This window comes from Neodiprion fabricii, chromosome 2 (genome assembly GCF_021155785.1).
Source record: "Neodiprion fabricii isolate iyNeoFabr1 chromosome 2, iyNeoFabr1.1, whole genome shotgun sequence".
In the NCBI taxonomy this organism is placed as follows: domain Eukaryota; kingdom Metazoa; phylum Arthropoda; class Insecta; order Hymenoptera; family Diprionidae; genus Neodiprion; species Neodiprion fabricii.
Window position 1 is genome coordinate 31,673,495 of NC_060240.1, and position 27,372 is coordinate 31,700,866.

The 27,372-nt window shown below is 36.0% G+C and overlaps 6 protein-coding genes across 13 annotated transcripts; 3 read left to right on the top strand and 3 right to left on the bottom strand.

The window, feature by feature from the left end:
• The first annotated feature begins 6 nt into the window (after positions 1-6).
• On the top strand, positions 7-7,839 carry LOC124176042 (protein abnormal spindle). Of its 2 annotated transcripts, XM_046556826.1 has the most exons (11): positions 7-194; positions 425-598; positions 760-2,272; positions 2,360-2,564; positions 2,650-2,847; positions 2,926-3,080; positions 3,156-5,504; positions 5,613-6,311; positions 6,413-6,597; positions 6,709-6,828; positions 6,903-7,839. In XM_046556826.1, the coding sequence occupies exons 1-11, from the start codon at positions 183-185 to the stop codon at positions 7,128-7,130; spliced, it is 5,838 nt and encodes a 1,945-aa protein (XP_046412782.1). In that variant the 5' UTR covers positions 7-182; the 3' UTR covers positions 7,131-7,839. The 2 variants fall into 2 exon arrangements, with proteins under 2 accessions (XP_046412782.1, XP_046412781.1); XM_046556825.1 differs by having other exon boundaries at positions 3,156-6,311.
• A 177-nt stretch (positions 7,840-8,016) lies between these two features.
• LOC124176046 (protein Mo25) lies at positions 8,017-10,864 on the bottom strand. The gene is made up of 8 exons (XM_046556834.1): positions 10,490-10,864; positions 9,955-10,077; positions 9,714-9,881; positions 9,505-9,623; positions 9,245-9,413; positions 8,597-8,761; positions 8,422-8,526; positions 8,017-8,339 (listed from the first exon to the last, which is right to left on the bottom strand). Exons 2-8 carry the CDS (start codon positions 10,054-10,056, stop codon positions 8,157-8,159), a joined length of 1,011 nt encoding a protein of 336 aa, XP_046412790.1. The 5' UTR covers positions 10,057-10,077; positions 10,490-10,864; the 3' UTR covers positions 8,017-8,156.
• A 413-nt stretch (positions 10,865-11,277) lies between these two features.
• LOC124176043 (zinc finger CCCH domain-containing protein 13-like) lies at positions 11,278-17,372 on the top strand. The gene is made up of 8 exons (XM_046556827.1): positions 11,278-11,830; positions 12,048-12,123; positions 12,337-12,740; positions 12,808-14,508; positions 14,849-15,172; positions 15,255-16,039; positions 16,116-16,230; positions 16,427-17,372. Exons 1-8 carry the CDS (start codon positions 11,646-11,648, stop codon positions 16,524-16,526), a joined length of 3,690 nt encoding a protein of 1,229 aa, XP_046412783.1. The 5' UTR covers positions 11,278-11,645; the 3' UTR covers positions 16,527-17,372.
• LOC124176045 (SET domain-containing protein SmydA-8-like) lies at positions 16,783-19,609 on the bottom strand. Of its 4 annotated transcripts, none has more exons than XM_046556833.1 (9): positions 19,454-19,609; positions 18,989-19,204; positions 18,319-18,798; positions 17,868-18,233; positions 17,654-17,788; positions 17,403-17,589; positions 17,245-17,340; positions 17,067-17,158; positions 16,783-16,993 (listed from the first exon to the last, which is right to left on the bottom strand). In XM_046556833.1, the coding sequence occupies exons 3-9, from the start codon at positions 18,793-18,795 to the stop codon at positions 16,883-16,885; spliced, it is 1,464 nt and encodes a 487-aa protein (XP_046412789.1). In that variant the 5' UTR covers positions 18,796-18,798; positions 18,989-19,204; positions 19,454-19,609; the 3' UTR covers positions 16,783-16,882. The 4 variants fall into 4 exon arrangements, with proteins under 4 accessions (XP_046412789.1, XP_046412785.1, XP_046412786.1 ...); XM_046556829.1 differs by having other exon boundaries at positions 16,783-16,999; positions 19,454-19,607; XM_046556830.1 differs by lacking the exon at positions 19,454-19,609 and adding an exon at positions 19,356-19,399 and having other exon boundaries at positions 16,783-16,999.
• On the top strand, positions 19,513-25,369 carry LOC124176044 (protein eyes shut). Its single transcript, XM_046556828.1, has 16 exons — positions 19,513-19,795; positions 20,154-20,294; positions 20,381-20,535; positions 20,664-20,774; positions 20,835-20,942; positions 21,026-21,139; positions 21,218-22,239; positions 22,329-22,639; positions 22,720-22,930; positions 22,992-23,143; positions 23,228-23,364; positions 23,449-23,694; positions 23,785-23,961; positions 24,087-24,315; positions 24,678-24,818; positions 24,967-25,369. Exons 1-15 carry the CDS (start codon positions 19,788-19,790, stop codon positions 24,733-24,735), a joined length of 3,180 nt encoding a protein of 1,059 aa, XP_046412784.1. The 5' UTR covers positions 19,513-19,787; the 3' UTR covers positions 24,736-24,818; positions 24,967-25,369.
• LOC124176047 (ATP synthase mitochondrial F1 complex assembly factor 2) lies at positions 24,594-27,158 on the bottom strand. Of its 4 annotated transcripts, none has more exons than XR_006869290.1 (7): positions 26,873-27,158; positions 26,123-26,316; positions 25,898-26,008; positions 25,614-25,794; positions 25,261-25,376; positions 24,875-25,078; positions 24,594-24,753 (listed from the first exon to the last, which is right to left on the bottom strand). XR_006869290.1 is itself a non-coding variant. In XM_046556835.1 (6 exons), the coding sequence occupies exons 1-6, from the start codon at positions 27,054-27,056 to the stop codon at positions 24,932-24,934; spliced, it is 933 nt and encodes a 310-aa protein (XP_046412791.1). In that variant the 5' UTR covers positions 27,057-27,158; the 3' UTR covers positions 24,594-24,931. The 4 variants fall into 4 exon arrangements, 2 of the variants coding, with proteins under 2 accessions (XP_046412791.1, XP_046412792.1); XR_006869289.1 differs by having other exon boundaries at positions 24,594-24,769; XM_046556835.1 differs by having other exon boundaries at positions 24,594-25,078.
• Between the last annotated feature and the right edge of the window lie 214 nt (positions 27,159-27,372).

A 27,372-nucleotide genomic window follows, 5' to 3' on the forward strand; every position in this document is an offset into this window, starting at 1 on the left:
TAACGCCTAGAGTACGTTTACAGTTGTCAAGCTTGAAATTCAAACTTGTATCTTGAGAGGCTAAACCGTTGAACGTTGAATAGTGGGTGTTTTTGGCAAAGTGTATTGATAACGACAATAGTACAGATGTATTTCTTACTTTCGTGAGCCAACATTGCCTTGAGCTCACTTCACTCTCAACCATGTATTTTGAGGTAATTTTTTAAGCAATTCAAATTACAGTATTACGTGGAAATTTGTAGCGTTCTAACGTTGTTATGAATTACATGCCCAGCATCTCGTTTTTCATAATTTATTGCAGGACACAACTTCATTGCTTTAGTTATTTCTGAATCGTTCTTTGAATTCAACAACCAATTATGCTGACACAACTGCCATTTTTATTATTCCTAAATACCTAATAATTGTTTGTTATTGTACATAGGTTAACATAACACCCAAAGAGAAGGGTGCTGTCATACACACAGAACCAGACACAAAGATCAACTTGTTGTTGGCACCTTTTCAACCCCAAACTCGTATCCACATCGAAACTGCTCTGAATACAACAGCGCATTCCTACTTGAGCCTACGTAACCCCAGCAATCGTCTATTGAATGTAATTAATAGCTTTAAGTTTTTCAGAAAAATTTACAATACCGGAGAGCTTTGATTGTATCTTAAACGGCAATCTCATTTGAAATTATTCTTGATATACCAGATAAATTATTAATTCAAGCATTTTGTTAATAGAAAGTTAAAATTTTTGCATCATTCTAGATCCATGTTACAAAAAAACCACCATCGGAACGATCCGTCGTGCTCAGTTTGTCGAAATTGAGAGTTGAGGCTGGCCAGGACGTAGAATTGATCATAAGCTGGACTGCTAGGGAACATGGTACATTCCGAGACATAATACAATTAACTGACAGTCGTCGCATAAAGTATGACATTGCATTGACAACTTCTACAACATCTTCGAAAAAACATGGAGTTGTTGAAAAACACACAGAAAATAAGCAACATATATTGGATCATCGAAAAAAGATTCTTACTCAGAATGCACACCCTACAAAAAAATCAGAGTTGAAAAAAGTGTTCAATATGTCTGAAAATATATCCAACAATATCAATTCTCCCTGCAATAGGCACAAGTCTTCCGGCATTTCAAGATATCAAGGAAAGGAAAATATTTCTACTTATCCAGTCACTGATTGGCAAACTCCAAAGAAAAGTTCCGCAGGGATTCTAGGCCATCGACAAGATTATTCATTAGATGTATCAGCTGCAAAACCTCGTGATTTTTCTATGCTGATAGAATCGGATGTATTTGCTTTAACTCCACATCCGTGGTTCAAAAACGATACAAATAAATCGGAAAATACTGCCTTAGAGAACTCGGAATCATCACCTAATTCTGAAATGCATGAACTGCGACGCCAGACTTATGTAACTGCACCTCTTTTTAAACACAGTACTCATATGAACGAAGATGATCGAGATGGCTTTGAGGATTCTTTATCCCCACAGGAGGCTAGATCCAATCCTAATTCAGATTTTTCATTGCTGCTTAATGACATAAATTTTACATCGAATACACCTCTTACCAAAACTGCTGAAAATTTTCAATTCATTACTGCAGCAAACAATAAGAACGACACTTTTGAAATTGCTAAGGGTTTGGATATTGAAGAATCCTTTCATGTACCATTGGATAAGTTCCCTGAACAAAGCGCGAGCAGTCTCCTAGTACCTACTAGGCTTTCTAGAACTTTTGCAACACTGTCTCCTGTTATGCCAGTTGTAGAGCCTGGAATGTCAAAATATGCAACGTCTTCTTCGCCGATTTGGAGCAATGAAAAACAAGACTTTAGTTCCAATTTAAGAGCTAAATGGGAAAGTTTTAATCTGTCTACCACACAGTCCGATATTGGTGCTGTTCAGGAAGTTTTGGGAGCTGATTTATGGGCAAAACCAGTGAACCAATATTCTGTTTTAATAGCGAAAAGTGGGCCAACAAGTTTGGAATCAATTCGGGAGGAAAGTCTCAATTTGACTTCAACAACAAACAAAACTTATGTTAAATCGAGTAACGACTACCTAACTCCAAATATATCTACCACAGGGGCGAATTGCAGATTCGATTTTTCACCGCCTACTAATAACCTTGTCAAAAAAACCTCACCGATTAGAAAGATACCTTCAAGGAAATCTTCTAAAATTAGCAAAGAAAAAAGTATCCAAGAAATACAACATCTCAAAAAGAAAGTTGCTATGAATACATCTTTGAAATGTAAGCTTAGCCAAGTAATTTCCAGCTCACTATAGTCTAGAAATAATTTGTCTGTTAGCCTCTAATTTTTAATTTTTATTTTTTCAGGTAGTGGTAAAGTCTCTATTCCTGGGGTGCGAATCACCAAGCTGTCACTTGCTGGAGTGTCTAGAAAGAGAATCAATAGTGGATTGAACAGAGTCTTCGAACCTGAACTTAGCATGAAGCTACATGATCCAGATGACTTTTTCACTACACTCTGCAATCCAGACCCATTTGCTGCAACTACGACAGAAGATCCGTTTCTTGCAGTGTAATTTCTTCAGATAATTAAAGGAGGATAAATCTAATTTGGTTTAAGTTCCGTGCATTTCTCAAAATGGTATAATTGTTTACAGCACTCTGTATTATGATGATAAATGGGTGAAAAACCAGGAATTGGAATTTAAAAAGTGGTTAAACATGCTACTGACTCCTCCTGAACACCTGACATCTAATGTCGATACTCCATTAGTTGATGTTGCAAAAATATGGCAAACATGCCGATCAAAGGAAGATGTTTCACTTGCAGAAACTAAGGAAGCTCTATCTGCCAGGTATTTTTTTTTTATACACATACTTTTATCTAAATGTTCAATTTTCAAATTTGCTAAAGACCCACACTAATTTTTTAGGTATCACACTAATCAAAGACTGAATACATTACGGAGAGCTGCTTGCACATTGCTTTGCAGCAATGAAGTTGTTTCCGTATTATCAAAAGTTACTGTATGTGTTGAAAAAGGAATTCTAGTGATTAGACAAGATCGCGATCTTCATAAAGACATTGGTAAAGCATATTATGATGGAAAAAAGCAACTGAATGTTTCCAAGAAATGATTTAATTTTTTGTACAATTTCCCAGGGTTGCAGAAATTGATTTTGGAACTACTTCTGTGCTATAACCCATTGTGGTTACGAATTAGTTTGGAAGCAATATATGGCGAAACGATCCCACTTAATTCAAATAATGATATTATTCGCTTGAGTAAGTTTCTTTTAACAAGGTTTTTTGCTGATCCACATATCGTCAAGACACACTCGCATCCGACAGTCCTAAATTTGCGCCTTCCCACATTTTTCACTGTCATGAATAAGTTCATGCTCAAAAAGTTTCTTTTCATAATTTATTTTCTTGACTATGCGAAGACACATAAATTGATCGGACATGATCCATGCCTCTTCCATAAACAGTCAGCTTACAAAGAAAGCAAAAAGATTTTGCTACGATTTTCTCAAGAGCTGCTCAGTGGTGTTGGTGATGTTACACGTGTCTTGAAACCCTATGGGTATATTTTAGTCCACAAGCAAACAGAGTTGGATGAGTACAGTTATGCAGTTGATAATCTTTCCCACGATTTACGAGATGGTGTAAGGCTGTGCAGAATCATGGAGCTCATAACAGGAAAACGAAATTTGACCGCTGTTTGCAGAGTACCTGCTATCTCAAGACTACAAAAAGTCTACAATGTTGATGTTGCCTTGAAAGCACTTACCAGTTCTGGCTATAACATTTGTGGTAATATAACAGCCAAATGTATTGCAGACGGTCACAGAGAAAAGACGCTCTCGTTACTGTGGCAGATTATATACAAGTTCCAAGCCCCACACTTTAATAAAGCTGCAGTAATAATTCAGAAATGGTGGCGGGCTACTCTTTGGTGGGTACGAATAAAAAATTTTTTATTAAAGAGAAAGCATAATGCAGCTTGGGTAATTCAGAGAGCTTGGAGATCATACCTTGCAAAAAGACAACTAAAATATCTCAGGGAAAAAAGAGTGCTTATCCTGTCATTGCAAAATAAAGCTGCTACAGTAATACAATTGAAATGGATTGCTACAGTGCAAATGTGGAAACAAAAAAAACAATTTAAACAAATGAAATTGTCTGCTGTAAAACTTCAAAAATTCTGGAGGAATTACCGAGCCACTAATCTCTTTGTAGTGGCTTTTAAACAAAAACAAACTGCTTGTCGTATTATTCAGCAGCACTGGCGTGCTACACAGTTGATGAGGCTCCAAGTGTCTACTTATTTAATTCTTAAGGATGCTGTTACAAAAATCCAGCGTTGGTGGAAAATGAAATTAATTCAGAAAACTGCCCACAACCATTATCAAGCCATTAAAAAGGCTACGCTATTGGTACAGCGCAAGTGGCGAAGCAATCGTCTTATGAAAATTGAACGGGAAAAATATAAAAAGAAAGTAATCTCAATTAAAACTATTCAGGGCTGGTGGATACGTGAACTTGCTTACAGGAAGGATCGACGAAATTTCTTACTGATGAAAGGTGCTGTACAATTAATTGAAAAATGGTGGTTGCAATGTTCGGTCAAGGGAAAGCTACAAGCTTTGTTGAAAAAGGAAATGAATGCTGTGATAACTTTACAACAAAGATGGCGTGCCATTCAACTTTGTCGGCTCCAAAGAAATGCATTCTTATCACTGAAAAAATCTGTTGTCACTGTTCAAAGGAGATGGCGTGCAATCAGAACTGCAAAATCTGTACAACAATCATACGTCTTGAAACGAAAAGCTGCAATTGTTATTCAATCATATTGGAGAAACTGGAGGGTTGGGTTTCAGGTACGCTATTATTTTCTTTCTCTAAAAGCAGCAACTGTTTCCCTGCAGAGTCGCTTTAGAGCTAATAAAGCTGCATCTCAAACTGCGGACAATTTTAACAAATTGAAACAAAGCACTGTTATTATACAACGTAAATGGAGAGCCACGCTATTGAAAAGACAGATTCGGCAAGAATTCCTTTACAAACGAAATGCAGCAATAATGATTCAAAAAAGATATCGTATGGTTGTTGCACAAAGAAAATACCAGGCGAAAAAGCAGTCTGTTATTAAAATACAATTCTGGTGGAAAGCTTGTATTGCAACAAAACAAGCAAAATCTTATTACAATCTATTGAAATCTACTACGATTCTTCTTCAGCACAAATACAAAGCACGTAAACTTGGTGGACCGGTTAGAAAAAACTTTTTAACTTTGAAAATCAATGTTACTTTTATTCAACAGAAGTGGAGAGCCAAAAAATTAATGGAACCACACAGAAAAAATTTTATGACAAAACGACAGGCAGTTAATAAAATACAATTATGGTGGAGAGCTTGCCTAATAGCCAATGACGCAAAACTGTCATATGAATTACTTAAATCAAAAACAGTTTACATTCAGCGGCAGTACAGAGCACATAAACTTGGTAATTTGACTAGAAAACAGTTTTTGACTTTAAAACGAAATGTTATCTATATCCAACAAAATTGGAAAGCCAAAAAATTGACACAGATACAGAGGCAAAATTTTCTAGCAAAACAATGGGCTGCTCATAAGATACAATCATGGTGGAGAGCTTGTCTAACGGCAAAACAAGCTAAAATGCATTATGATTTACTCAAATCTACAACAGTTTTAGTACAACACAAGTACAGAGCATTGAAAATAGGTTCCTCCATTAGAAACCAGTTTAAGATTTTAAGGTACAGTGTTGTCTACATTCAGCAAAAGTGGCGAGCTAATAAATTGATGCGACTACATAGACATGATTTCGTAGCAAAACGTCAAGCAGTTGTCAAAATTCAAGGTTGGTGGAGAGCTGTAACAGCAAGACGAATTTGTCAAGAAAGTTATAAAACGCAAAGGATTGCAGCAATTCAGCTGCAGAGGTGGTATCGATCAACTATGTATATTCGCTTGGTGAAAGAAAAGTATAAGAAAATTCTACAATCTACTAAAATTATTCAAGCTTGGTGGAGAGATATTTTACGGAAACGACAAATAGTGAGGCAAAGAGAGATTACTTCGGCTGTAAAAATTCAAGCGATTTGGCGAGGCCACAAGCTTCGTCAGTCTCAGAGCCAAGAAATGGTAAAACTACGTGAAAGATCAAAAAAGGCTAGAATGGAAGCTCAACCGTCAGCAACCTTAGGATACAGATTAAATGTTGCTATTGATGTTGTTCAAGGGTACGAAAATCTCGGAAAATTAACACAAGGACTTACAGCACTGGGTCAGTATCATTGTGTTGTCTCTTATATATTTGCTGCAAATTGTGTTATGGCTGCTTGAAATGCTTTTACAGCTAATTCAACTTTGATCACTGTGTTACAGATACAATAACATACTTGATGCCCGGTGGATGCAAGGCTTTATGTGACGCTAATTTAATTCCCATGCTTTACAACCTATTACATCGTTCCAACAGGTCTCGTCCATGGATGGACATATGTCTCCGAGCCTCCAGTATTCTAGTTTCTATTGCAAAGTATGAACGAACTAAGTCCTATGCTTGGCAGGTAAGAATCTAAGAAGGAAAGTTATACTTCTGTGATCAAAACTTGTGTTTCTCAGTGTTTTCGCATCACATGTAGATTTTAAGTTGAATGAATTTTGGTATTTTCGTTCAGGAGGATCACATTGAGACTATTATACGATTGTTATCAGCAACTATAGAACGAGAAACTAACGTATTTCTCACCTTAGCAACCTTACTGTGGCTGCTTGCTGATACTCCGGAACGCGTCAAGGTATGTACTCTGATAAGCATAATTTGCTCGACTTGAATTCTTCCTCAACAAGATACCGTCCTATATGATTACAGGCTATAGCAGAATCCCCATTGATAGTCAGATCGTTTAGCGCGATGCACAATACAGTATCTAAAAAAAAATCGCGGCTTTCTTTAGGCGCAAAACTACCGCACTTATCTTGTGTTCTTCCGAATTCTAAACCTGACTGGGGATTGAAACACGGTCGTCCGCGTTTGTTTACATCCGTTCATCACGCGGTCTTGACATTATGCAAAAAATTTAAATTGAAGCTTACATAATCGGTCTAATTGTAGTTCTAATATTTTAATAAAGGACATCCTCAACATTAGTGTATTGTTTTTATATGAAAAATTTGTAATTTACGTGTCAACTATTCTTCAATTATTAAGTGAAATAAATTTTTTATTGTATGATGAAAATTATTGCGACTTAATTGTAATTTTTCATCTTTGTACCTGAACCTAAAAGATAATAATGTGAATCAGATTATTTTTTAGTAATACTTTTAATGCAATAAATATAATAAACAATAATTATTGTTTTGGCGTTACAGTTTAACAGTCAATTCTATACATACACATTGGATTACAACAATTTTGCATAAAATGCTGAAGCAGTAAATGTATATTAATAAAAGTGATACATTTGCTGCATATAAAATAAAAACTTGTGGAGTAAAATTAAGAGTATGGCAGCTACAATAAATTGATCAAAACTAGCTCAATCTCATCATTACGTAGATATGTAATTACGAATAAATTATATATGTATGTGTCAATGTGTATTTGTAAGCACATGGATAAAGCCTTTATGTCCCTCATTCTTAGGCATAAAAGATTTCAATTTGTCAAGAGTTCACTCTGAACCATTCTTGCATACCATTCACATTAAATCAGAAGAACAATATTGAATGTTTTGTATCTTCTTATTTAATCATCACTAAAAGTTGAGGCTACACTATCTCACAGAAGAAAAACTTTTCTAGGTGAAAAAAGTCAGACTACTATCTCGATACATGATTCCAAGTCATCTGAAAAAGGCCAAAGGGCCTACAAATATCGTGAAGAGTAAATTTTATATATTATTTTATTTTTGTTCGATTTTATTCTAAACGCATGCAGAAGGGTTGTACGAACAATTTTTTTTTGTAGCTGCCATACAATCATCTTGAAAATGAATTTATTAATAGAATTAGGAGCACAGTATATAATGGTCTCTGAAGTCTGTATATTACAATAATAAATTGTGAATGTAAATTTTATTTACATAACTACTCAAAAATAATATTATAAAATGATTCCATCTTAATTTTCATGCACAGACTTAAGCTCTTTGATCTGCTTTATTAGATAAGCCTTTTCATCGTTAAACTGCTCGTCCTCTGAACGATCCGTGTGAAAACGTGTGAGGAATTCAATTAATTTTTCTTGATTGCGAAGCAGGATATCCAAAATTGGTTTGGGCTTGTTTGGATTGGCAACAAAAACCTGAAATCATTGGAGAAAGGCAATTGAATAAACGCACTCTTGTTTCTTTGAAAATAAAATCACACTCAGGTGATTTTTCTACCTTAAAAACATGAAAAGCCTCAAATTGAATGTTACGTGACTTTTCCTTAAGCATATTCATCATCAGCTTTAAATTATCAGGATTTGAAATGTACCGAGTCATGACCTGTAACATATAAAATTATGTAGCAACAGATGTTATTTCACCATTTGATTGCTTAATCAAAACAACTTGCCGTGAAATTATGTCTATCCAGAAGGAGTTCTCCCAGTAATTTTAAACTCTGTCGACGTGTTACGTAGTTCTCAGAATTTAATAACCTTTGATAATGTGAGAAGACTTTGTCATAATTCACTTCTAAAAATTCAGCACTAAGTATTTTATGTCTTGTTAACAATTCCTGAAACAATGAAACTCCTCAGAAAACTTTTTTTCTTTAACAATAATAAGATGTACTTAGTAGAAAGATATTGATTTAAATTAAATGCTCCAACTTTCTCAAGTTGAAAAAGAACCAGCACAAAATTTAGCTTTTTCTAACCCTTGGTGATGAAGTTTGAAAAATACAGTAGTTTATAGTAAAAAAATGAAATAATCATGTTACTGGGGTTTCTGTTATCATTCTTAATGGCAATCTATACTTTTTTCTAGCGTACCATATGGCATGTTTTTTACGTACATGAAAAGTTATTACATACCAAAACTCTGTAGCAATTGACAGTGAATGATTGGGTATTTCACAAAGAATTTATGAACATAATTTTCAAAGTTTCCCAGAGTGACAAAATTCTCTGAGTATTGATGGTTTTTCCGATGTGTTGCCAAGATACTGTACCAACACATTAGTTTAAAAAATTACATATATATGTGTAACGACAACTACCTTAAATGTAGAAAAGGCATCTGATGCAATATCGAACGTCGAAACTTCGACATATCGAAAGAAATTATAAAAATCATCAGAATAAATCATTATTTTGGCCAATGCCTCATATCGAGCGCATTCCCTCAGCATCGTTCCACAATTTAATGCAATATCTTGATGCTCGTAGCTGAAAGTATAGGAATTCTCTGGTTAAGTTGATTGAATTTTGTTTAAAATTAAAAAACAAAACTGAGTATGATTTATATCTCACAACTTACCCAGACATAAGCGTGAATAATATCTCTGGCTTCGTACAAATATATTCAACTGTTGGCGATCGTGTGCCAATTTGCCTCCGTAAGATATTGTTGAATACCTGAGCCACATCTTTCTTCCCCTGAAGGAATCATACAAAATTATAACAACCTTTTCATATGCACTATTTTGTACTTTATCTCGTTGTGAAAGCAGAGGTTGATGAAGTCACCTCAAAATCAATCCGACTAAGATTCTGGACCAAGAGCAATAGCAGATTGCTGTTGTACAACTCCTGAGCTAGCTGAGCTACGACAATATCAGCTTGAGGCTCTGCTTCGGCGGTCCCATAAAGCATGTTTTTAATATGCACTAAATTTTTGCTGACATCCTCTTGAGCCTGGAAAGATGATTCATGTTTAAATACATAATAGGAATTCTTTTTGACAGGAAACTGGCTACATGCTGCATACCTTCTCTACTTTCTTATCACCACGTTCCAGGGCATTAACGGCCTCTTTTAGAGCCTTTACAACCTCCGCCGGACTCTTTTGAGATTTTCCGAACAGAGGCATGATTTCTTAGAAGATGAAAACCTTGTGGAAAAATTCAAATTTCATACATTTAATTCATTGCACTGGTGAGCAAGGTATAAGTTGGAGTTTGAAGATGAGTAAAAAATATTAATTCAAGAACCAAAAAAGCAAGCCTGTGATTTAATGAAACATTGATTTGCTTAAACTAATTGTGACTAAGTATCCCTAGACTCCATAATTTTTCAGTATAGATTCAGAGATTGTAATGAATCGATTCATATAATGTTAGAGCTTGATAAAAATAGGAATGAATAAGAAAATTTATATTGAAAAGCATGGGGCTAGCTTCAAAGTTTCAGAGTTGAAAAAAATTCGGAAAAAATCTAAACAGTGTTGAGTTGTACATTAAGATAACCTATCGCATAGAAATATAGTTATGTAACTTTGTATTTAAATTATTCAATAAGCTTACCATTCAATAAGTAGTCGAATCAATGTACGCAGTTGTTTCTTAGCACTTATAGCACAGATTTCCCTTTTAGCATTTCATTTATACGTAGAACGATACTGACGTATTTTGCGGTTATAAATAAGTTATTCGAAACCTGTCGAAAATTATATGTTTAAGAAACCTGACGTAGAACGACGTTCTCTATCAATTATTCAATGTGTTTTCAACTTTCCACAGTCTTTTTAATAAGTATTAATCTTTCTTAATCTTTTAATATATCGCATAACTCAAGATTGCCATTTATTACAAGCTCGACACTGACGACTGACATTGGGGGCTGTTGAGGATTCACTATTGGTCATCCTTCTTATTACTGCTTGTTACTGACCGCTCCTATGTCCAATCAACTCGTAGATGTTATTTACGCTCCTTCGAACACGAATAATAGAAAATAGTAGAGATGGTAGAAATACTATAACTTCATGATGACTCTAGTGTGACGTTGTAGTCTGACGGTCGATCACGTAACTTTAATTTGGCGTGGCTTCTCTGTGAGCGTGTTTAATACAGTAACGATCACACTGGTATAAACACTTGAAACTCCATGGCGTTGGCTTAAGTTGACTTAAGACTGTTAAAGACGGTATACCCTAATGTGGTCTTATGTGCTTATCGGATTGCGTGTTAAACGGTTAGTGCCGATAAAGAAGCTACCGGATAACTATCCTGAACACGGCTTCTTATGGCCCAAGGCCCATTTACGCGCCGGTGTTGGTTACAAGAATTTGTCGAGGGGTTATCACTAATCACTAATCAGCGGGGGTAATCGTCTTTAAGCGTTCGGGAGTCTCTTTTCTTGCCAGGCTACCGGGTTCTTTCTTAATCTCCCGTTGAGGAAACTTCTGCATTCGGGGATGTGACATCACAGACATAACCTTTTCCAACTACCGAGAGATGGCCTCACTGCCATTATAAATGAACTAATTAATCCACGATCTTAACACTCTTCATGGGGCTCGACCCTGCGATTTTAGATTAACTAATTTTGTATGGTGATTGTACCGGATCGTAGGTATCCATTGAGTTTGTTTTTGTGATAGAAGATAGCAAAGTGGGATTTTGCATACCGCAGTTATGTGCTTCCAGTATCAATTTAAAATCGTTTTATGGTGATAATATGTCAAAACCAAACATAAGAAAAATAACAGTTGACCCTTCGAAATGTAACACAGACTCTCGACGACCTAGCGTATTTGAGAGGTTGGGTACCAAACCACCAGCAACTTCCACCGGCCAAAACAATTCAGATTATTGTAGAAATTGGGCTCTGAATGGCAGTTGTTCGTACGGCAAAAGTTGCAAGTATGTTGATTATTTGCAACATGACAAGTGGTGACCATATACAACACCATAAATAATTGTCCTGAAATTCGATCTACTACTCTTTATCAGTAACACGTCGTTACAATTGTCAATATTTTTGTAAAATGTCATGAAACTTATTCATGATCTTCCAGTTAAAAATCAATTTCAAAGTAATCTATGAAACAATTGGCACATCAACATTTATTTGTACTAGGTACGCAATCACGCACACACTGATCAGCCCATCAAAACGTGTGAAAAAAGATAATGCTCTTACTAGTGCAACTGTGGTAAGTGCCTTTGATTCAAAGTTGTCTTCTATATTTACCAGTATTTCTAATTGAGAGATTTATGAAATTGAAATTCCTCCATCAGTTTCGATGATTATACTAACAAGTTTTTTTTCTATCCTTCAAGTGGTTTTGGAATTAATCCCAAGTATTTTTAAATATAATTAATAAATTGCGTTACGACGAATTACCTACCGTTGACTTTTACAATAGCCTAGCGAAGATCCATTCAAGCGAGTCACATCAAAAATTGTAAAAAAGACGTCTCATAGTCCTGATCTTAATTTGGAAGAGTGGAACCAGACAGATCTGGAATACGAAGACGAAAAAGCTTTAGAAAGAAGACTTCAGCTCTTACAAAGAGAATTAGAATTACAAATGAAGAAAGACAAGGAAATTCATGGCAAGGAAAAGACAACAAAACACAAAAAAAAAGCTATGAGTTCATCATCTAGTTCACACAGCTCTAGCACATCCAGCAGCAGCAGTAGCTCTAGTAGTGATGATTCCTCATCTAGCTCCACTTCGGATTCTCGCAAGAAAGTCAAGAAGGTCAAGTCTAAACGACATCACAGTGCATCTTCAGATTATGATGAAGATAAGGAACGAAAAAAGAAGTAAGTACAACATCTGGCATTTTAACTTGAGCTATATAATGTTTGTTATTTTTAATTTGTTCAACAGGCTTAAGCTTAAAAGACTGGGAACAAAGAATGAAAAACTTATCGTAAAAAAGAAACGCAAGATTGAAGTGTTGAGCAAAAAAGAACCAGTTGTAAAAGCAGCTAAGAAAGTTGCTATTTCTTCATCCAGAAAGCATTCTTCTACCAAGGTTAAATCACCAACCATGTCAGCACATGCTTCCTCTAGTAAAGTAAAGGAGCGAAATCGGAGTGAATCCCCAAAACCAAGGAGTAGGGAAGTGGAAAAAGATAAGCATCATAAAAAAATTAGAGAAGATGAGCCTTCATTGAAAGATATAGTGAAGAATAAGGCTACTGATAAATCAAAAGAGTCTGATAAAAATAAAAGTCGCATTGTGGAAGATCGTGTAAAAACTGATGAGAAATCAAAACAGAGAGTAAAAGATAAAGAAAGACGTTCTAGAACACCACCTATTGAGAAATCTAAATACCAGTATCCTAAAGATTTTTCTAATACTAAATCGAGGCGCAGTCGAACTCCAGAGAAACCATTGAGGTCTAAACGAGAGATAACTCCACTTCGTCACCAAGAGAGTAAAACATCTTCTGGAAGATCCAGAGAGATAGATAAAAAAGAACGTGACTCATACAAAGGAGATCGAAATAAAGACAAAGATGATATTCGTAAAAATGATCCATCCAAATCAAAGCCTTCGTCTAGCCAAGAAGACTCCCATCGTAAGAATGCGGTTCGAGACATCGAGGAGAAAAATTATGTCAGTGAACGTAATCGGCAGCGTAGCAAGGAACGTAGAGATAAGGAGCACAACTTAAGGGATGATAGAAGTCATTCAAGGTTAGGCAGAGATCAGCGTGATTCTCAGCGAGAAAAAGAACGAGAAGAAGTACAGGAAAGGTGTCGAGATAGACAAAGAGAACGAGATCGTGAAAAAGATGCGGTTAAAGTTCGAGAAAGAGATATACCACCACTCATGGCAACAACTGCTATTAATCCTATGGATAAGAATGGTCGGTATGGTCGAGACAAGGATAGATTCAAAGATGGAGGGCTTGACAAAAGTGGACAGCGGGATAGACGGAGTGAGAGAGACCGAGAAAGGTCAGAAAAACCCTTAGATCGAGACAGAGCTTTACAACGATTTGATGCTCGCTATGACAGATCATTGGATAAAGAAATGCTGCCTCACAAAGGTGTGGAGAGAGATAGACAAGAGCGTTTTCCAAGAGAAAGATCTCTTGATCGTGTAGTTGACAAAAACATAGCTGCAGGAGCTCGTGACCATGTTATGGAACGAGAAAATCTTTACGATCGGGACAGGCATAGAAGATTCAATCCTAGGTTTGACAGAGGGCATCCAGCCGATCATGAGCGCAAGGAGCCACCTCATATTCCATCAAAAATAGACAGACTACCGGAACGAAGAGATGGGTCCAGACGCAGCCTAGAAATAGAGAGAAACTACGATAGGGGCTATGCTCGATTGCCACCTGAGCATTGGGAAGAGCCTGAGGAACCTCCAAGAGTTGATTATCGAGATCACCACCCTCATGAAGATGAAAGACGTAAACCAATGGAACCAAGAAGGTACAACAGCCCTTTCGAAGAAAGACGAAGTAGAGATGAACGTCCATCACGCTATGCTATGCAGAGTGAAAGGCCTTTTGAGGATCCACATCTGCCCATATTTTCGGGTGAAAAAATGAGGTCTAGTGTAAACAGGTATAGACCATATACATATAAGATGAACTGTGCATGCAAACCTAAAGCCTGTGCAACAAATATCAAAAAGCAGCAGTCTTTATATAAAAATGTGCTTAGTTAACCACACCTGTGGATAGTCATAATCACATTTTATCTTTCTCATACAGTAGCAGACACATTACTTCTATTGCTTGGATAGAAAGTGCGCAGTTCATTCTACATATTAATGGTGTAGACTGATATTAGTTTACATAAAAATTGATTGTATCAGAACTGTCTGGTAGTGTACAGAACTTCATTTGAACTTTACAAATCTTCCAATAATTTTTTCAATCGTCATTTTTTTTTTTTATAACAGAGACGAAAGTAGTAATGACAATTGGGATGTCCATCATGAGATGGAGCATGGTAGTCGAGACCGGAATTACCAAACTTCTGACTGGGAGGAACGTGAATGGAGAGCGGCTCGACCTCCGATGTGGGATAGAGAAAGTCCTCCACATTCAGAGGTTCATGAAGAAGAATGGGCTCCACGCTATGACAGTCCTATGCCTGATTGGAAGTTGAATGAAGGCCGAAAATGGGAAAGTTTGCCCCACAATCCACCCCACAATCCACCTCACATCCGAGGACCCTACAGAAATGACAGAATCAAAGAAATAGACTTAGGAGAACTACATAGGTATTGATGATAATAATTAATATTTCGAATAATTTAGAAGCATAATAGTACCATATTTTATATTAAAAGTTTATGTTTCAAGCAAACGACGTCCACCCTATAGCACTCCGGAATTGAGAGATGAATGCTCTGCTCATGGGTCAAAACAAGGATCTTTACATGGCAGCATGAAGGAAGAACCGATAAATAAAAAATTGATGGAATTAGCGGAGGGTAGGGTCAGGAGGAGCAGAGAGAAATCTGTTGAAAATTTTCAGAAAAGAATTCCACAACGCGAAAAATCGGAAGTTAAAGAATCCCCTTTGGCTGCAGAACCTAAACGTCCATGCTTGGATGAATCTCTCCAAACTTTGCATACGGAGAGTGATTTGAGTGATATCAGCGATGATCCTGATGATATTTTGAATATGGAAGAAGAAGAAAGTGAGACACCAAAATTGCCCTTATCTAAAAAAGGTACAGAGATTAATGAACGAGACGTACTGGTACCAACTCCAGAAGCCTCACAGTTATCACCAAAAGAAATTGTAGAAGAGACTATATTTACCAAGGAAAAAGATACAAACGAACAAATGGAATTCCGAAATATCGAAGAAGAAAATATTGAGAATATGGACTTTGAAGAAATATCCGATGGAGAACTTGAGGAGGATATTAAGACAAGCGGCAAGGGCTTGGGAGATGCTTTGGGTGTAGATTGGGAAAGTTTAGTCAAAGAATCTCAGCCTCGTCGAGTTCTTACCATGAATCAAAATACTGCTCAAAGTCGCTGGCAATGTAAAGCTATATTCCAGCGCATTGGTATCTCTATGAAATATGCAGGGGCGGAAACGGTAGAATCCATAACAAAGAAGTACTGCATAGATGGTAAATCTATATTTTACATATTACTAATGTTTACTATAATAGCTTCAATTACTTCTTAATTCCACGCTACTTTCAGATGCTGATAAATTTCTTCTGAATGATGTCGCCCTTCTACACACTGCGATCATGAGGCAGCAATTTATGACTCGGACATCAAGAACTTCATTAATCACAGAAAATTTACTATGCAGGTAAATTGAGTACAAAAGAAAATAAAGATGCATATTTAGAGAACAGTTAGAAAAGATTACCCAGATTGGTGAAATTTTCGATTACATTTACATAATAGACTTGTCCATAATTAAGATGAAATAATATGATGTGTCATTAATTGATATTTGCCACGCGATTCTAATGAAAATTAATTTTGGTTATTTCAAATTACAGAAATTATGCTGAGGCAAATGAGGACGATGATGAAGAAACTCTGCAACCTTGCACGAGCTTATGTGAAGAAGCAAAGATATTATTACAAAAAGTTACATAGACATTTCTCATATGCATTGCAATTGTTAATATTTTTATCTTTGTATCATTGCTAAGCATAATTACTTAGTACTTAGAATGTATTAGGGAAAATTGTACGTATTCGTGGTCTTAATATATATAATTCTTTTGTGCGCCTTTTTGTATCGTGTAACTTATGAACGACTCGACCGATTGAGATCATATTCACACAAGACATTTGTATTGTCGAGATGATGGTTCATAGTTATGCAAAGATTGATTTTTGTCAACCGCAGGTCAGATTAGTTTCGGTTCTAGAATAGGTCATTAAATTTGAATGTGGGCGAAGCATGTGAATGTGAATTTAATATTCACAACTTCATAATTAATTTATATTTATTTTTTTGTCATACCAGAAACAAGAGACAACAAATCTTTGGGAGCAGTTAAGTCATTTTGTAATATCAATATCGCAGTCTTAAGCAGGTTCTTACTTTCTTCATTCACCTGAAAGAACGTCATGTAAAAGAGTCAATATTCATCATAATTATTTGTTCACAGAAGTCTAAGAATTTTGTACCTGTGACTCAGACTTCTCAATATTAGTTTCTTCATTAAATTGGCGTTTATTCAGCTCCATCAATGTACTATACAACTCATAAGAGATCAAGCCTAAAATGAGCAGTTATTGAATATTAATGTAGCCACAAAAAAAGATATGGAGAGACGACATTGCAAATTTTTGTTTCTTAAACTACCTTTCATCTTACATTCGCCACATTTTAAAGTCTCAATCAAGCATAATAAATCCCTGCAGTATTTTTCCTTGATGCTGAGCTCATCCTTTGTCAAATCTGTAAATCAATTCGACAGAGATACACAACAACCTTCAAGTTTGCACAGTAATTGTATTTACCTTCCCACAAGAACTTCTCGGTTCTTCCAAGACAAGATATTATTCTCAGTTTCATATCAACTGCAACGTAATTTGTTGCAGGTACCAAGACCGACAGTTCACTTTTCATGAATCGCAACATCTGCTTAGGACTTTTGTATATCATCTCTTCAACTATACTTCCCAAAGCTGATCGAATTGAAATAATCTAAAAGAAAAAATCAAACGAAGTTTATAAGTACATACTTGTCTGTTTTACGTATGTAACATACTTGTCTGTTTTTCAGGCGTAATCCACATTCTCTGCACTCCCACACTGTTGAAGTATCTAAAGGTTCAACAGCGACTAAAATTCCTGAACACTCCTTACGAGCACAACGCAATGCTCCAAGCAAAGATCCATTTTCCTACGAAGTTATAGAAGATATTGTAATTTTATATAAGTATTTAAAATTATTTAGAGGCACATAGTCAAAATTTCAGTACTAGCGGATCAGTGCATCTACTGCATGTGCAGAAGAAATGTTTAGTGGCAGCTAAATGTCGTCTTCTTAACGTTGTATCCCAAAACAAATCTGTGTAAGTCATAGTTATCTCCTCGTTTTTCTTAATGGGAATAGCAGCTATTACATATAATCTCTGTTGAGAATCGTAATAATGACGAGTATTGGGTGTACAACAATGATTCTGCATAGCACCCATTGGGTATAGGCCTCGCAAGCTTGTGACAGACTCCCCAACTATTGCAGCTGTTTCAAACGAATTAGTATCCATTACTGCACACACTCGTCTCATGAACTGTTCCTCTATTTGATTCATTTGAATTTTTATACTGCTCTTTAAAAGATCTATCTGTGAAAATATAAATTCATCCAATGACTTTCATATTTTTAATTTGACATACAGTGTCTTTTTTTCACTCAAGTGGTGACCTGACCTCTGAACCATGCTGAGGCCCGGAGTGCCACTGCAGAGTGTAAACTAGATCTCGCTGTTGCTCGTCTAATAGAAGTGCTCTGATTGGAACTAGTGCTCTAAGTAAGTCAATAGACCAAGAAGAACCGCAAGTGGGTTTCCATGCTTGAAGGAGAGAGCATTCAGCGTCGTGTTTAACTGAGAGTTCACAGGCAGAGGAGCAAATTGGAAGGCTGCATCCCTTGTCACAAGGAAACAGAGGACAACCGGTCTTATAGCAGACGATGCAGAGCGGCAAATGCTTATCTCGTGTTCTAGGCCCAACTACCAGTGGAGCGTCCACAAAGACAAGCTCTCCAACTGCAATATCTGTTGTGGCAAAAAGTCCTCGTCCTCCTAACAGAGACCCCCCAACAAACCAACTCCTTGAGCCATCCTTTGAAAGATTATTTCTTTCCAAATGAAGGTTCAACATATCTGTGATCACTTGTTGTTCCATGGTCTGGTGCAAATTAATTTCTAATTTAGTATATTATTTCTGCATTAAAATGTAAACTCTCAGTAATACGAGATAATTTACATATTTATTATGAGTCTAGTGAAGAGTATCAACATGTACCATATTACCTAATTACGTTAGCTAGTAAAATCTGAACACTTGTTCACTTTTACTTTGGTAACATATTACTTACATTTGTGGCTAGTCATCAGTTAGAAATTTCGTTCAGCTAGTTTACTGTTCACATTGAAGGGAGTATAAATTGCACTGCACCAATGCCTCCTGTAGTATGTTTAAAAATAGGACATTCGATTCCAAAATAAATTGGCCTGAATGATCGTGGAGTAATAATTAAAAATTATCCCGACCATCTTACAGAATTCTGATATTTGTAGATTATTTCTTTTTACTGGAATTCATATTAAATATTCAATTATTAGTCAAGTAACTATTTAATATACATACTATTATTGTTATGTTTATATATGTATTACATATATGTTCAACATAATGGATTAGAAACTCGTTAACAAAGAGAAATATCGTGTCACATTATATACCTCTTGTTTAATCAATACACTTTCATCATACAATGTTCCTTTATTGAAGTCTGCTGCTTAGGCTACGAAAAATAAATAGAATTTCCGTACATACGTACCATTATTTACATCATTACTGCAAGCGAAAAAATGTGCGATCCTGCAAATACAGCCCGTATGGGATAGTTACTTAAGAAAATAGTCATTCATTATTTGCCTAGTGTTCGATGCAAACCCAATTTATCGAACGATCATTTATTAATTATGCTGGTATGAGTATAGACCATTGAGTCGCATTTTACGCACGCGTCTTAGATCTCTCGCGGACGTGCAATGTGTTGTTTACACGTTGCTATAGCAACTTACATTCGAAGGACTGTACAAAATTTAGGCTACCAACTAATGTACAAATAATACGTGTTCCAACACCTTGTGATTCTCTAAAGATAAATTATGAACAGGTAACATAATTAATTATTTTTTTCTAATTTGCGCTCATCTAATTACTTTTGCATTATTATTAATTTTATCGATTGTACTTCATCTAGCTGAATAGATTTTGCCTGTAGTAATGAAATTATTATCAAATCATTATCATAATGTGAATTGCTTGTATTTCTTTTCATTGTGTATACAGTATTGTAGTGGTGTAAAGATGTTATTTTTTTAAAGGGAATTTAGCATTATCTAGAAGTTGGGTATGCGAATTGACACCAAATATGAGGACTTTTTTCATGAGAAAACAATAATCATAACAACCACCATGTTACTAATTATCATTTTTATTAATTATAATTTTATTTCTTTTTTAATTTACAGAAGAGGCAACCCGACTGGATTATATAAAAACTACCAAACTCTATTAGTAGTATTTACCATCTGTATTATTGCAATATCTTCAGAATCACTATGTAACAGTAATCCATGCATGTATGGAATATGTGTTGATGATTACAACAGGTATGACTCATGAATATCGTAAAGTTATTTCGTACCTTCCAGCTTTCACATGTAAACTTTTATGAATATTCACCTGTAATTTCTAGTAGTAGCTTATATTCATGCTACTGCATCGATGGATATACTGGAATAAATTGTGAGATTAATTGGGATGACTGCTGGTCAAATCCATGCCTCAATGGGGGTATTTGCAGTGATGCAGTTGCTGCTTACAACTGTACCTGTACCGATGGATTCATAGGTGAGGAGCACGCGCAGTACAATGAACAATTATATGTTTATTAGGATTATTCCGGTGAATTGGAATCTGTAGATGATCAATATTGCTGCCAACTCATTAAACCTGTAACAATATATTTGCTATTTCAGGTTTAAATTGCGATGAACGATTCGATGAGTGTTTATACACTCCCTGTCTCAATAATGGTACTTGCATCAATTTTAATGGATTTATGTGCCAATGCCCAGATGGTTATTCAGGTAGGTAGTTCGAACACCAAACGATTATTTAGAAACGATTGATTATTTCATTATTTTCAGGGAAGTATTGCGAAATTGATGCGTCTGTTTGTAATAACACTATCTGCAAAAATTCTGGAGAATGTATCGAAGGTCCTGGACTATTATTCAGCTGTCAATGTACAGATGGCAAGTAAAATACTTGACAAGCAGAATAATAGATGTAATGTTCATAAACTATGTAAACCTTATTAACATTTTTATATCTTTAGGATGGACTGGAGAGTTGTGTGAAAAAGACATAGATGAGTGTCTCGCTTCACCTTGTGAAAATGGAGGACTCTGTATCAATATACCAGCGACTTACACATGTGCCTGTTTATTTGGTAAAAAAAAATTCTTCCGAAAATTAATGTACTACTTAAATTTAGTTCTAAGCTGAAAATAATCTTTTTCATCTGCAGGTTTTACTGGTAAAAATTGTGACAAATCCATAGTACCTTGTGAAGTAAATGTATGTGAGAACAACGCTGTTTGTTTGCTGGAAGATAATCAAACAGTTTGCTATTGTGTTCCTGACTATCATGGATCGCTTTGTGAGTTGAGATATGACGATTGCGAGGCTAAATTTGCTATGTGCAACAACGGAGGAACTTGCATCGATGGGATCAATAGCTTTACATGTTCTTGTCCTTTGAATTATTATGGTCAAACTTGTGCTGATTACAGTTCTATGGTGACTTCAGAAGAAATTCCTTATTCATCATTGGGAACACCTACCATATCTGCAGCAACATTAATTCCATTTCAAGCTACTAGCACATATAGTACCAAATCTGACAGTACTCCAGATGTTACATCTACAAAATTGATTAAACTTGACACTGAAGAGGCTGTAGAAAGCACAGTGCCGTTTAGTTCAACAAAAACAGTAGTACCCACTAGTACAATTGCATCCACGAGGGAAGATTTTTTACTTGCTTGGACTACGATAAAAACGCTCTTCTCGTCTTCCCCTATAACAGAGGATTCACATCCCCTAATAACGTATACTGCAAATAGCAGCGAAGTTAGTTCTGTTACTGATGAACAAGTTGTTCAAAAGTCCACCACTTCACCAAGCTTGGAAACGGATTTAAGTTTTGCTACCACAGATGAAACAACTCCAACTGATGAAAATATTATTACCACTTCTTCCACAGAAACGCCTAATCAAATAGCAGTAAATATTCCAATGAAGCCAATTCGTGTAACAACAAAATTAGTAGATCAACTATCAACCATGACCTCGGAGAAAATAGAAACCCACAGCTCATTCCCCTTCTCAAGATCTAGTACAGATTCTTACACATTAGGCACAGAAACCTTTTTCAATCAGAGTTCGCCAACTGGGATATCTATCAGTACGGAGAGACAACTAACAATTTACAATTGCACGCAAGAACAATGTGATCATAATATAACATGTCAGAATAGCGCAACCGAGGTATATGTGACCTCAAATAATCAATATTATTAAAGACAATTTCAACCATTTGAAAATACGTCATCAATTTTGTTCAAATTTATTTGCAGTGTAATTGTAACTATCCAGATGGTTGTATTCCTAGTCCAGACATTTTAAATGCTGCATTTAATGGAAAGTCTTACATTAGACAATACCTGGCTGTGGATAAAGATGGGAAGGTTCGAATATTCATCAGATTAAAAACTCAATCTAAGAATGGGATACTTGTGCATGCTTTTTTTGATGACGATAGATATATATTGCTGCATATGGAAGTCGGACAGTTGAAATTTCAGTTTTCTTGTGGTTTACAAACAATGCTTTTGGGGGAAATTGATTCTCCAATTAATAATGGTTATGACGTGGACATTGAGATGAGGTAATGAGCTGCTTCGTTCATTCCACACATCCTTTGACATGATCATTGGAGAAAATTATAAGAAAATATCTCCTTTACAGATTCCAATATATGAAAAGCACCAACATCGACAAGTGCTCAGCAATGCTCTTTGTAAATGATACTCTGGCTATGAGCGGAGAACAAGTAGTGTCAACTCAAGATGACATACCGCAGCAAGCTAAACTGCATTTAGGGGGAATCCCACTGGCATTTTCACATTATTTTCCTCATGTTGCTGTAGGATTTATAGGCTGCATGAGTATGCTAAAGGTACTAAAGTTTAATCATTCAAATTTCCATTTTATACTAAGATCAAATTCTTATTTTCCAGATAAACGACATCCATAGACATCTTATTCGTGATGCAATCGATAGTTTTCAAATTGAAGAATGTACTTCATTTCTGTGTCTTGCAAACCCCTGTAAAAATTTTGGAGCCTGCCAGGAAACTGATGGCAAAATATCCTGTAACTGTATGGCTGGGTAAATCTGAGTTGAAATGAATTCAATGGTATTTTTTAAAATCTATTTTGTAATAATGAGCCCTATTAATTGCTAAACGCTTAGGTATACTGGAGAAGTGTGTGAAAGATCTGCGTGTGATGATAACCCATGTCACTACGGAGCATCCTGCATCACTTCTCCAGGGACAGGATTCATGTGCATTTGTCCTCTAGGAACTCATGGGCTGCTTTGTGATGAAGGTGAAGTTCAATTTTAAGTACTTGTCAAATACCAATAATTTTTATCGTCTGCATTTGAAATCTAATTTTGATTGTATTTTATAGATATCATAATCGTGCAGCCATCCTTTACAGTCTTTACACCGGGCCTTTCCTCCTACATAGCTTATGGGTTGATAGGATCTATAAAAGAAAGTCTCGAACTAAAACTAAGATTTATACCTCAATCTGTTGAACAAATATCCCTCATTGCTTACATTGGTCAAAGTGGTCCATATCGTGATTTATCTGACCACCTTGCTATCACTTATGTACGTGGCTACATCATGCTTACTTGGGATTTAGGCTCAGGTACTCTGCACGTAACATCTTTTTAACAAGCTCGAGATGGTAAAAAATTTAAATAACAAATATTCTCAAATAATTTATTAATGCTTCTAGGAGTAAGAAGGATATTCACAAATAGCGCTCTAACAACAAAAATGCATCGACCCCACACTCTTAGAGTGGGTAGGAAAGGCAAAGATGCTTGGCTGTCTATTGATGGCCTTGGAAATGTTACTGGACGTTCGGCAGGTTCTATGTCAACTTTGGATGCTGCACCAATTCTTTGGATTGGTAAGTAATAAAAAATTCTTTCCAATGTATATGAAGCGTACTAACATACGTGTGCAATCGATTTATCGAAATTGGCAACAATGATAGTGCCAATTATTACCCCCAAATGAATTGCATTTTTTCAGGTGGCCATAGGACCAAAAATTTTGAAACACTGCCTCATGATTTACCTCTGCATACTGGATTCTTTGGCTGTATATTTGACGTGGAGTTGCGCATTGAAAATAAAATATACCCTGTGGCAAAGACCAACTCTGCTACTGGCAGAGGCATAGGAGAATGTCATCGTAACGAGTGCACTCACAGATCATGCAAAAATGGAGCGGTGTGTTTAAATCACGGACCTACGTACAGGTGGTTTACTAGTTATCAGTTTTACCACAATTTATTCAATGGAAAATGCTCCAAAGATCAAAACTTTTAATTTTTCGTTACGAAACAAATTGTATATGGGAAATTCTATGCCAATTCGACCTGTCGCTAATCCTCACAATTTCCAATTTTGCTTGAAGTTTAATATAGTATTTTGGTGGTCAAAAAGGTAACCCCTGAATTATTTTAGATTTTTTTGACCACTGGTTAGTGCCCCACATATTGTGTTCTTGGTAATTCCCGTAATTCTCGGGGATTACTTGAATTCTGACAAGTATTTTTTATCTTTTATGATTTTATGCATTCCATGTATATTAGTGACATTGTAAAATTCTTATTTACAGTTGCGTCTGCACGAAGGATTGGGAAGGACCAGACTGTTCTAAACCAACATCAATGTAGTCATTGTCGTAACTCTTGCTGCCAAAATATATAACTAGACAGAGATTTATAGCCTGACAATTCATAGATACAAACTAAAAATGGTAATAAATAATTAGTAATAAATAATAAACCCATTATGTAATTATATTATACATACATGTTAATTTTATGTAGCAATTATTGTTTTGCGTAGATTTCTAGGTTTTGTCTTCATTCATAAATTGTTCAACTCATCATTTTTTGGTTTAGATGTGGTCCAAGATGAATTCAAGTGGACGAATAACATCGCAGCTGACAATCGCGATTGTAAATCCTGTTTGTTAAGCTCGTGTGACCACTCGACATTCCCCCAAAACGAGACCTAAACATGCAAAAATTAACGTTTCCTAACAAATAGTATTTATAAGACAGTTCCATAAAGGATAGCGTGAGTGTCAGTTTGTACTCATGTCTTTAGCACAAAGGAACAAGGATGAATTATATCGTAATAGTAGGTTGTACTTCATAAACAATTAATTGATCAAATATAAATGAATTTATTGCCTGGTATTCCTCTTCCAAGCGAGCCAAAGAAACTGCTGTTTCAACTGAAATAGTTCTCTCAGCTGTGGCCAGTGCCAAAATAACAGATTTCAATGTATCAACAGCATATGTGTATCCTGAAAAATATTCCATTAATCAATTCTATGGTTTATTGCAATAATGTGTCAACAGCCACAGCCAAGCTCATTAAAATAAAAAAGCAAAGAATGAATACAAGTCTACACAATATGAAAATAAAAAAAAAAAACAACAAATTAACAATTATAACATTCTAAATAAAGACAATACCAATCGGGTAAGTACTTTTCATTTAATGCAAATATTGTGGTGGAAAATTAAGGTACGACACTCGCCTTGCACTGCATTAAAATTGTAGGATAACAAGTGCCTGGCTAATGTTTCTTTTGTTTGCGGAGATACAAGTGGTGCTTTTATACTCAATGTTTTGGTGACATCAACTTGATAACGATCACAAAACCATTGAATTACAGGGTCCCACTTCTTTAATTGAAAATTGTACAGATCGCCGGAATCCTGAAAGTAATAAGTCATCAATTATTCTCGTGTCTATGACAAATTACTATGATATGATCTTTTACTATGAAATGTCACCATAGAATCAAATATAATGACTTACATTTGTTTGAAAGAGTACAGTATCTGTCTCTAAATAATTAACTATATAGTTGACCATATCCAATTTAGTATGATTATGTGGATTATCCAGTGATGTGCTGACCAAAGCAGTCTGTTGAAAAATTAATACATTGTTCTTGACTGGAACATGTGTGAAAATGAATAACAAAAATGGCCATTCTTAACAAGTTTGTTATGCTATTGAAGCTGCGTTCCTTCAACGAACCAAATGCATGTTAGACCTGTCAATTATATCGACTTGGCTATCCCATTCCATGGCTACAGCTAGAGCCAGAGGTTTATTATTGACTTCAAACACCTTCCCTTTTGGAGTTTTTAGTTTTCTCTGATCTAGGGTCACTTCAAACTGATCACCGCTGGACAAAATGTTGGTTTTTCTGTAAAACCTCTTTACAGTAGCTGTTGGATCAATTGGAAATATTTTATTACTTCACAAAGTTCTGTAAGTTTAACTGTATTACTTATGAAGCATGAAATAAGTGGAAGCAGGTTAGAAAATATTGCTAGTATCAATATTCTTAATGTTTGTAGTTACCCATGTGGCGAGTGGCATGTGAAGTAGGCTTAAAAATTTTTAATTTGAAATGAAACATTTTTGAACATTAGTTAGAATTTTGGCTGATTCTAGGCAAGTAAATTTCTATCGACACTGGTAGGCTTAGTGCATACACACATCTAAGGTGTAGGTAGTATCAGGGCATATCATCAGAGACATTCTCAGAGCGGTATACTGCTAAAGGTAACTCACGTGTACAGAAAGTGTAGTGGAGGAGTGACAGAGAAGTATAAAATGTTGGTTATAATCTGTCTCTCTCCTTCTACGTTTGATTTGTCATGTTTCCTTTCAGCCGATCAAATGCAGGGTGAGAGAGACGAAGAAACTCGAATATATTTATATATATTTCTCTCTTCACTTTGGACGCATTTTTCGCGAGGTTGGTGGATGGTTAGCTACCTCCAGTAGTACGCTGTAAGGATGCTGTAAGCGGACATTTCATCATCCACGAATTTGCTTTCTGCGGTCCCCTTTTTGTCATAAATGTCACCAACGCTGTATAGCCACGGAGGATTAGTCCTTCGTGTAGGCAGCGTTGGCAGAACTGTGCCCGGCATGAACCTAATTTAGTCTGTAGTCTCATGACCTGCAGTGCCAATTTGGCGATGAAACGTTGCAACGTTTACAGAGACACATTGTCAATAACATGATCTTATTTGCTGTAATTAATCCGCCCGAAAAGCAATAGAGCTCAAACCTACGCCTGACGTCACAGGTAACGGCAATTTGACAGTACCATCGGAATTCGTTTTGCGCATGCGCTGCGCAGTTTGTTACCGGCAACCGGTCGAGACTTGCTTCGGAGCGCCACCGGTGGAATCCACTTGCTTTCGAACACTCGGAGCGAGAGTACGCGCACCGACAATCCAGTGCACCGACAATTCAGAATTCAGTTCACA